Source organism: Theobroma cacao, chromosome 5, assembly GCF_000208745.1.
Source record: "Theobroma cacao cultivar B97-61/B2 chromosome 5, Criollo_cocoa_genome_V2, whole genome shotgun sequence".
In the NCBI taxonomy this organism is placed as follows: Eukaryota; Viridiplantae; Streptophyta; class Magnoliopsida; order Malvales; family Malvaceae; genus Theobroma; species Theobroma cacao.
In genome coordinates, this window is record NC_030854.1 from 14243799 (window position 1) to 14253838 (window position 10040).

The window sequence follows — 10040 nt, forward strand, 5'->3', positions numbered from 1 at the left end:
CATCTTGTTCATAAAAACTCAAAACCAAGCTTAAAATCATCAAAAATGGTTATTTAGGTTGAAAATGTGTTAGAGACGGTTTAAGGTTGAGAAAATACCTTGTAAAAACAGTTGAGGGTTGTCAACCCTCGTAATATGTGACCTATTTATAGTTTGGAGTGTGAAAATACCATTTTGGTTCTTTTATTTTTGTGAAAACGATGTCATTTATCGATAGATCAGGGTCATCTATTGATGGATGTCCTTCAGGGGCCTTGTAAACAGCTTTTTGGTTGCTATCTATCAATAAATGTATCCATTTATCAATAGATCTAGCCATCTATAGATAAATCTGGCTATCTATACGTAAATGTTCTTTATTGCCCTTTTAAGAAAATCTTTCACAATTGAATCTATCGATAAATGAATAACATCTATTGATAGATAGGCTCTACTAAGCAAAAATAAACATTTAAAACTTGTCCAATTAGACTCCTTTTAACTCTTAAATTTGAAAATCATCTTTATACATCAAAGCATGAATTTTTTCAAAATCAAAACTTAGTTTTGAATGTTCAAAACATGCATGCTCACCTAAAGATTTCTTAACTTAGCATCATATATCAATGTGGAATTTCACATTATGGTAGATGATAAGCTACACATGTTGATTGAAAGGCTTGCTTGGACCTAGTGGGCCATACCCACATAAATCCATTCGCTGGTCACGAGCCCCCCAAAAAAGGGTCGTGACATTACCCCAATGTTAGAGTTAGAATATTCTATCCCTTTTGATAGAGGAATAACCAGTTTAAGCATTAAACAGTTTGTCACATTTAACTTAAAACAATTTTGACAAACAAAGAACTAAAAAACTATGACTCCCTGTGTAATAGTTCATCAACCATTACCATAAATTTTCTACAATGTTACCAAATAATTATGATCATATCATATATGTCTTAAATAAATAAAATACCCATTAAAATATAATATATATGAAATCATAACTGATGTAGCAATTTATTTATTTAATATATAAATAGTAAAATTAGTTTTTAAGGGTATATGTCTAGTTGCTTCAAGAACATGCAAAGATGTCCAAAAGGAAGCCTATTCAGAAGCAACCCGAATGATCTGCTTGCCAACATTACGACCATGGAAAATTCCAACATAAGCAGATGCTGCATTTTCTAGGCCTTCTGCTACATCTTCAACATAATCTAGACTCCCTTCCTTTAAGTACTTGATGGCCAATTCATGATATTGGGGATATATGTGGTGGAAGTCTGTTTCAATATAGCCTTTTATCTCAACACGCCTTGGTATCATGCTGAACAAGTTTCTTATTCCTTCTGGTTCTTCAAGATTGTATTGAGAAATCATTCCACAAGCTGCGACCCGGCCATGGGCTTTCATGTGCAAGAGCACTTCGTCCAGCATGCGACCACCAACGTTGTCAAAGTAAATGTCAATGCCTTCCGGGAAGTACCTGTGTCGTACAAACACGATAAAAGTAGAAACTTAAGGAAATTAGATCTTCTGTGATGCATGACTTAAGTCCATGCTTATCCTTTGCTCAATTCTCGCCGCATAAAAGAAGAGAATAATTAAAGGAAAAAAAAAATAAGGAAACATCAGATAAAAATATCTGTAAATTAGATCAATTCAGTGAAAGTCCTAATAAGGTTGTTTTAATATGGCAGTCCCAAATGCAGATAACTCACCTTTCTTGACACAAAAATCTTTTAGGAGCTATGCTTGAATATATCATGGAGAGTGATCTATTTAGGAATGAAAAATAATGAAAGCATGCACTTGACTCTATAGGAAACGAAAAAAAAGAATTGCATTCGTCCATGGACTTTCAGCCACAAAACTTAGTATTGCTCAAATAGATTGTGAGTTCATAATACTGGGCAAAGCCAAACAACTTCTAAAAATCCAGAACTCTTTGCCTCATTGTTGGACAAAACTCGTTTTTATTGTCATAAGAAACTCATACATAGTGTCAGCCGTCAGGCTCTTGGGTATAGGTAGCATGCAAGGTTAATTGTAGCAGATGAGTCATCCACAATGGGCCTATAGGTCACCCAGCAGGATAAATTGATGGAAGTGAAAGTTGTTGTATCACAATAGGAAGTGCTTCACGCCATAAAAATCTCAAAAAAATTACTCTATGATTTTGGATAGGAAACCTTAGAATATACCAAAGAAAAAAAAAAGGTTCTAAAGCATAGAATATATAGTTGTTTCTACACTGATTTTAAGCATTGAATCATCCATCATATTTATTATAGCAACAACCCCAACTCCCATTAGAAGTGCAAACTGACTGGGGGTGCATTTTTCTCTCTGGAAACTCGGAAAGCAACTAATGGGAAGTACCAACCAAGTTAGTCCCAGATGAGGTTTTGTATGTCAACCAATGATTGACATACAAGACCGCAAAAGATGCATGTCTTAATAATTGTGCAAAAATTTTGGTGAATGATCATTTGGATGGATATATACTGACCTTGTTAAGGCTGCACTTAAATCATGCTCTTCTTTATAGTTGAAAGCATCACTAAATCCAAACTTATCCTTTGCGAGATCAACCTGGTGTTTTGCAAGTTGATTAATAAAGAGATTGTAAGATTCTAGTTATGAACTGGTTTAGCATCATGAAGACATAAAATCAAATCTCTATACCTTTTCTTTGGTGCTGGTGCTTCCAACGACATAACAACCCATCATCTTTGCAAACTGACCAACAAGTTGTCCTACTCCTCCTGATGCCGTAGAGACATAGACAGTTTCCCCTTCCTTAGGAGAACATAAGTTGAAGAAACCAACATGGGCAGCAATGCCAGGCACACCTACACAGAAGCAATTGTGAAAAAAACAAATTTAAATGAAGTTAATCTGATGACTTACATACAGAAAAAAGCTTATCGTTTAAAAAAGGACTGATGCAAAACACAATGATGCTTATTGTTAAGTGATAACTTTGTGTATAAAAGGAGACAGGACCCTGTTATCTTTATTGATTTATTATACTTCAGTCTTTGGGTTAATTGCACATTTGATACCTGAATTATAGTGAAATTGTAGATTTAATACCTAAATCAAATAAATTCATAATTAAGTACTTGTAACTTTCATTCCTTTAAGCAGATCACCCTCTTCGCAACCAATTAGTCGAATGGGTGACATGACAAAGCAATGAATAGAAGTTAGAGAAGTGCCGCATATTTGATTAACAGAGTTAATCTCAAGTGCAAACAAATTAACAGAAGCAATATTTGAACACCTTACTGTAAATTTTTAAACGCTAGGTACCAAAATCAACAGTTGACTATAGTTCAGGTTGCCAAATGTGGAATTAACCTTTTATCTTTGTCATTCTCTTAGACTTTAGTGTTTATCAATCGGTTGTTACATTATTATTCTTACGAGGTGATAATTATGATGTTAAGGTTTTCTTTCAGGAGGCTTTAGGTCTATAAACCAAGGCTGAAATCTTGAAGTAAGTTAAGTTGAATCTAATAAAAATCCTAAAAGTTGAGTCTCCTTCGAAAACTCATTTCAACACTCTTCCATTTTGATAGGGTAAATGGTAGACCCCTTTTATAACAAATATGCCTTCTTGAAGGAGCATTTAAATGAAAAATTGAGGTAACATTGGTGTTAAATACAATTTCTGGATTTAGATTTAAGTTGGGTGCCCATGTCGTCATTGTCTTAAGATGACAAGTCAATGTTTACTACTATAGATGAAATTCGAGTTATGGAACTGAGAGATATCAATTTGGAAAGAAGGACTATCTTTTGTTCACATCCGTCGGGTATGTATTCTCCGACCAAACAATTATGTAACTCTTATATGAGTTTTGAACATAATTGTGAATGTATATATAGTGATATATGAAGTACATAGTTATTTTATAAAAACAGAATAAAATAGGAATAGCTATTATATAGTTTTGTTTGAGGAATGACATTGATATTTTGATGTATTTTAATGTTCGATAGACAAAAATAACAAAGTAATAAATAATAAAAAAACCTTTTATTATAATTTTTGAATTTTAATATGAATTATTAATTTTTTGATAATTATTAAATGTTGATAATTTTTAATTAAAACTTTAATTTGATTATTTATTTTTATTTTATTTTATTTTTCTCTAGTTTTCTTTTTAAAATATTAAAATATTTTTAAATTTTTTATTTATTTAAAAATATTAATAATTTTTAATGAAAACTTTAATGCGATTTTTTTTAATTTGAAATATTAACTTTTCTCTCATTTATTAAAATATTAATAATTTTTCATAATAATTTTAGTTAATATTTAATATCTTATTTCTATAGTTTTTTAATTTAAAATTAAATATTGTTTCTCATAATTTATATTTTATGTTGAATAATTTATACTTAAAATATTAATAATTTTTTATAATTCATTTAAAATATTAAAAATTTGTAATAGAAATTTCACAAAATAGTGAATGATATTTTTGTTCAAAAATTTTTTTAGTCCATTCCAACAAATGCGAAATACTTAATACCAGGGAAGGTTAGTATAACTATTTTGTATCAAAACAAAAGGTTGGTATGCATGAGTTTTGCCTTGAGTTTGCTTTCAAATTTTGTGATTGCATTCTAGGCCTTGAACAAACAGGATTGACTGAAAGTATCCTACAAAAATTGAAACTTCCACATCTAAAAGTTATTTATTAATTTTGGATTAATTGACTATATTCGATTTTAAAATTTTTTTAGACGATAAATGTTGGGAGGTAGAAAGAAAATAAGAAGGTGAGGATTATATACCTAGGACACCCAAGTAATATGAGAGGGGCACACCAGTATATGTGATCTTGAATAGCTTTTCGGGATTAGGAATCATGGTGTATTCCTCCCACCCTGTTAATCCCCAAACATGGTCGCCTTCCTTGAAGTCTGGGTGAGTGGATTGTATCACCCTCGACACACCATACCCTACAAGAACCTGATTTGAAAATGCATAAGAGAGTGACAGTGCTAAGACACGTGAACACTTAGCATGTAAATTATTATGCATTAACTATTTTTTTATGACATAATATTAAAAAAATCATTAAACTATTAAAAAAAATTTAAATAAATTTTTATTTTTTTATTACGTTTAATTAAGTCTATGTAGTTTTATTTTGAATCAAATAAAACCCTTATATGTTTATTTTGAGACAAACAAATCCTTATAACTAATAATTGACTTAGTTAAAATATCACTTCTAATTCTATATAACGTTACATTAACGTGACATGTTGCAGGTCATACTTAATGATAACGTAACTTATTGACATGTCATAATTAACGCTGACATGGTATGACAGAATGACCATGTAATATTTTTCATCATCCCTATCAGTGCTATGTCAGCATAAAATGACAAAGGGGTATTTTAACTAATGACTACTCACTGTTTATAAGGGCTTATTGGACATAAAATAAAAATAAAAGCACTTGATTGAATGTAATAAAAAATAAAAAATTACTGAAATTTTTTTAAATAATTCAAAGATTTTTTTTCAAATATTATGCGCTTCTGGTGTACACTTAGAACCTATCTTAGTTTGTCTTATAGTGCCACTCAAGCAAGTTTATCAGCTACACAATCACTCAGTCAGCCATTTCAATTCATTTCTCCATTTTATTGGATTTTTTTTTAAACAGCCTCTTACTACAGGATCTATATAATTATATAAGCAATGTTTTCAAACTAGAGAATAATATATAAATGAGTAGGGAGGTGAACGTAGGAGATGTTACATTTTAGAACATGTATTCAACCCATTAACCAATTGACAATTCACAATCTCTAAACCAATGGGCAATAGGTGAAGAGTCCCAACTTTACAATAAAATAATGCTAAACTCAAAACTTATCCAATGTGAGATAACACCACACATACACAAGATAGACAGAAAGTTGTCATTTTAATAAATTTTCGCTCTCTGTTAAGACATTTTCAAGGTTTTGCTAATGACTGCCTCAATGGACTATGCTAATGTACTTTATTGAACAATTCTCACCATAAATGAAATAGTTGATAGGACAATTTTAAATACATTGAAAAAGAGACTACTTTAAAGAGTCTATATATTCCAAAATAATCAAAGTAAAAGTAAAAATTATAATAAAAACACCAAATCCAAATGCAATAATAATGTAATTGGATAACAAAATACACGTTATTTTCAATGGGTAAAGAATTTTCAAGTTTCAGAAACGTTTTTTGTGCATGTGGGTGTATGGTCGGTCTGCGTAGTGTGTATAAAGGATTGAATAATAATTAAAATCTCGATATAACAAACAAACGACTAATAAGTAGGACTTTTAAAATATGATACGGCGGAAATAAAGAGCAATGCTACTTGAGCCTACATTTTTGTCTTTATTTGGCAAAAGGGGTCCAATCCAAGAGCTAGCCCCCCAGCTCCGCCCTTGAGCTTAGCAATTGCCATTTGCTCAATTGTGATAACTTATATTTAAAAAATTTACAGGTTGTTTGGTTGCTTATTCCTATTACTTAGTTATTTTTGCATTTAGTTTATAGAATGGGTATTTTGAGGAATGACCATTTCTTGTGAAATTTGAATAATCATTACCAAAAGAGACTTTGTTAATGGCTATTCCACATATGGGAAATAGACAAAAAATACTATTGTATAAAATTACTCTTTTATATAAGATATAATTTGTTCATTTTCACATTTTCTTTCCCTACCCATTTCATTCTCTCATTCTCTCTCTAAATTAAAATTATAATATAAATTATAAAAATTCATATTTAAATTTAAAAATTAAATTTTAATTATAAATTATAAACAATTAATAATTTTAATTTTAAAAATCAAAATATAAAATAAATTATATTTTTTTAATATTTTAAAAATAAATAATAAAATTAAAAAAGGTCTTTTAATATTTTAATTATAAATTGTTAATATTCTAAAAAATAAAAAAAGTGAATAATCACATTAAATTAATAATTTAATAATTTTTTTAATAAATTATTAGAAAAAATAAATATTTTAAAATAAAAAATCGAATGCTATAAGAAAACATATTTTTATCTTTTTATCACCTATTGTTTTACTATTCCAAAGTTACTCTTACTAATCAAAGATCAAAATAAGTTATAATAATCATTCCTATCTTATTTTATTCAATAAACCAAATTATATAATAATTATTTTTATATTATTCCATTATCATAGAATAGACATTCTATTCCGTAAAGCAAACATATCCTTTAAAAACTACATGTGATGGTAAAACGTCATCCCCAATTGATGATAAAATTTAACTTCAAAATTAATTAAAATAATTTATGATTAAAATGCATTTTCAAAGGGGCATGTACTTTTGTTTTTGTCTATCTTCAGAGAAGCACAACGATTTCGATTCATTTGACTTAGTCCCATGCAATAAGGGTAATGCAATTTTAATTTTTTTTTCACATTTAAGTCTAATATACCTGACATTGATGATAACTATAAATCCTAATTAATGCCAAAGAAATATCTTTCTTGCATTGAATAGAACAAATCCAATCCAAAACAACAATATACATCTTTATGATTAAGATGCAGTTTAAGAAAAATAATATACATCTTTCCTACCACGTCAACCATGAGCAGGCCCAATTGTTAAAATAATTCGTTTGATTAAGCCAAGCATGAGAGAGAAAAGCAAAATATTAAAGATACATTTGACTAGAAAAACAGGTGACGGCCGGCCCATTCGTTTAATGATTTGTCAAAGAAAAAAGCCTTAAAAAAAGAATTAGGAATTGCTTTTCTTGGTAGACTCAGGCTTTGAAAAATATAATTAATAATAATAAAAAAAGAAATAGAAATTAAAATGTTCTGAGTTTCTGAGTTCTTCGATGAGATTCTGTGATTGTAAGAGAAAATATATATCCAAATTCATGATAAAATCCACAAGCATCAAACCCATTTTGTTTCTCAATACCCAAGATAAAGACACACAATCTATCAGTGGCGTGTGTGACTTTGCAGGCTTAAACAGAAAAACACGAATTCTTGGTGGGCAACTACCAAACTCCTGTAAAAGATGAGTTATGCCCCAATACAACAACTGATGTGAGATGTGAGAGAGACCTACATATGAAACCAAGGCATACAAAAAGGAAAATGAACTTACAGAGCCAGGGGTGAAGGAGCTTTTGAAGATGGTCCCGGGTTGAGAGATATGGTTATCGCACATGCGGTGACGCATGTAAGGGTCACACGCAAGATACAAGTTCTTGAGAAGCACAGCCTCACTTCCATTTGGAATGCTCTCTATCTCCGTCTCTGTGCACTGCAGCCTAAAGTCTCCCTCTTTCGGCCACCCTTGCACGTAGTTATTCAACACCACCTGCTTGTTCCCCACCATCTACTTCTTCACTTTAATTCTTTCCTCAATTCCTTCACACAAAATTCTCTCTCTAATATTTCTTCACAAGTTGGTCTCAAACCTCCTTCTTGTTCGTTTTTCGCAGGCTCCTCTCAAACTCCACTTTATATCTGAAAGGTTGATAGAAGATTTGATGGCCAATCAGTGAAGATCGACTGCCTGCCAAGATTGACTGCATGCCAAGTTTGACTTAAACAATTTGAAGACTAATCAATTTGTGAAGAAGAAACTGACGTGGTTTGCACATGTTCATTTTAAAAAGCCACATGAGGAGCTCGGGCTGCTTTAAGTTGAACTAGAATTTGGCCCCAGCGATTCCGAGGGATCAACTCTTCTCCATTAATTTTTTATAAATTTGAAATGGTATCATTTTGAATACACACTTAGCCCATTTATCCTTTTCCTTTTTGTCCTTTGATTTAAAACGATATCATTTGCATATAGTGCTTATATTGGAAATCAAAATGAAAGCCCATTGGTTCCTTTTATTCTTCTCTCTAAAACATCAGCCAACGCTGTTTGCTTCTTTTCTATAAGACCAAACTCTTACTTGTCTGTCTCTACCATTTTACCAATAAATTTTACATCAAATCTACAATTTTCTAGTTCCTTTTCTTTTTTAATTCTTCGGACGGCTTGATAACTCTATTATATAGAGTTATATAGCTACATTTTGAGATATTAATGTAGCTAAATCCTTATGTTTTAAATAGTTTTTAAGTAGTTTTTATGTTTTTAGTTGATTAAGTTAATTAGAGCATGTTAAATCAGTTTAATTCAAGTAATTCTAGTTTATTTTCAAGTTGAAAGTCTTATTTTAAGCCAATATTGAATTAGACCTTTTGTGTGTAGGATCTCAAATGGATAAGTTAAATGGAGATGAACAATGCAATGGAGACTGATGAACTGGATTATTTTAGAAGAAAGTTGGGGTATGAGCAAGTAGTTAGTAATTGCTCCCAAAAAATCTAGCTCTTTTGCTCCCATGAAATTGACTTTAAAGTTGTTTTAGACCACATCCAATGTTTGCATGTTAAATTTACTGTGCCTGGGCTTTGTACTTCATTATTTGCATCTTTGGTATATGCTAAATGCACCAGATCCGAATGACATAAGCTATGGAACTGTCTTAGGAGCATAGCTGATGGCATGCAAGAACCATGGTTGGTCGGTGGGGATTTTAATTCAATTTTGAGCAATGAGGAACGGTTGCATGGAGTTGCCCCGTATGCAGGTTCTATGGAGGATTTTGCCACAACGTTGATGGATTGTTGTCTTATGGATGCTGAGTTTGAAAAAAGTCATTTTACATGGACCAATACACATATGTTTCAAAGATTTGACAGAGTAGTTTATAATCACCCGTGGACAGCTACCTTTGCCCTCACTAGAATTCAACACTTAAATAGGGATGGTTCTGACCATTGCCTACTTCTTATATCCTACTCGAATATAGCCCAAAAAGGTCCTTCTACATTTAGATTCCTTCATGCATGGACTAAACACCATGCTTTTCTTTCAATTGTTGAGAAAATTTGGAAGATCCCAATACAGGCCACGGTGTTGAAGGGGTTTTGGTTTAAGCAACAACGGTTGAAGCAG

The 10040-nt window shown here is 31.1% G+C and overlaps 1 protein-coding gene across 1 annotated transcript; it reads right to left on the reverse strand.

Annotated features, from left to right (window-relative positions):
* Positions 975-8538, reverse strand: LOC18598516 (NADP-dependent alkenal double bond reductase P2). The gene is made up of 5 exons (XM_018122095.1): positions 8184-8538; positions 4801-4978; positions 2674-2840; positions 2498-2580; positions 975-1471 (listed from the first exon to the last, which is right to left on the reverse strand). The coding sequence occupies exons 1-5, from the start codon at positions 8415-8417 to the stop codon at positions 1093-1095; spliced, it is 1041 nt and encodes a 346-aa protein (XP_017977584.1). The 5' UTR covers positions 8418-8538; the 3' UTR covers positions 975-1092.

Coding starts and splice junctions, on each gene's coding strand:
- LOC18598516 (XM_018122095.1), bottom strand. CDS start 8,417: ATGGTGGGGAACAAGCAGGTGGTGTTGAATAACTACGTGCAAGGGTGG. Junction 4,979..8,183: donor GCTCCTTCACCCCTGGCTCT/GTAAGTTCATTT, acceptor TTTTCAAATCAG/GTTCTTGTAGGGTATGGTGT. Junction 2,841..4,800: donor ATATTACTTGGGTGTCCTAG/GTATATAATCCT, acceptor GCTTCTGTGTAG/GTGTGCCTGGCATTGCTGCC.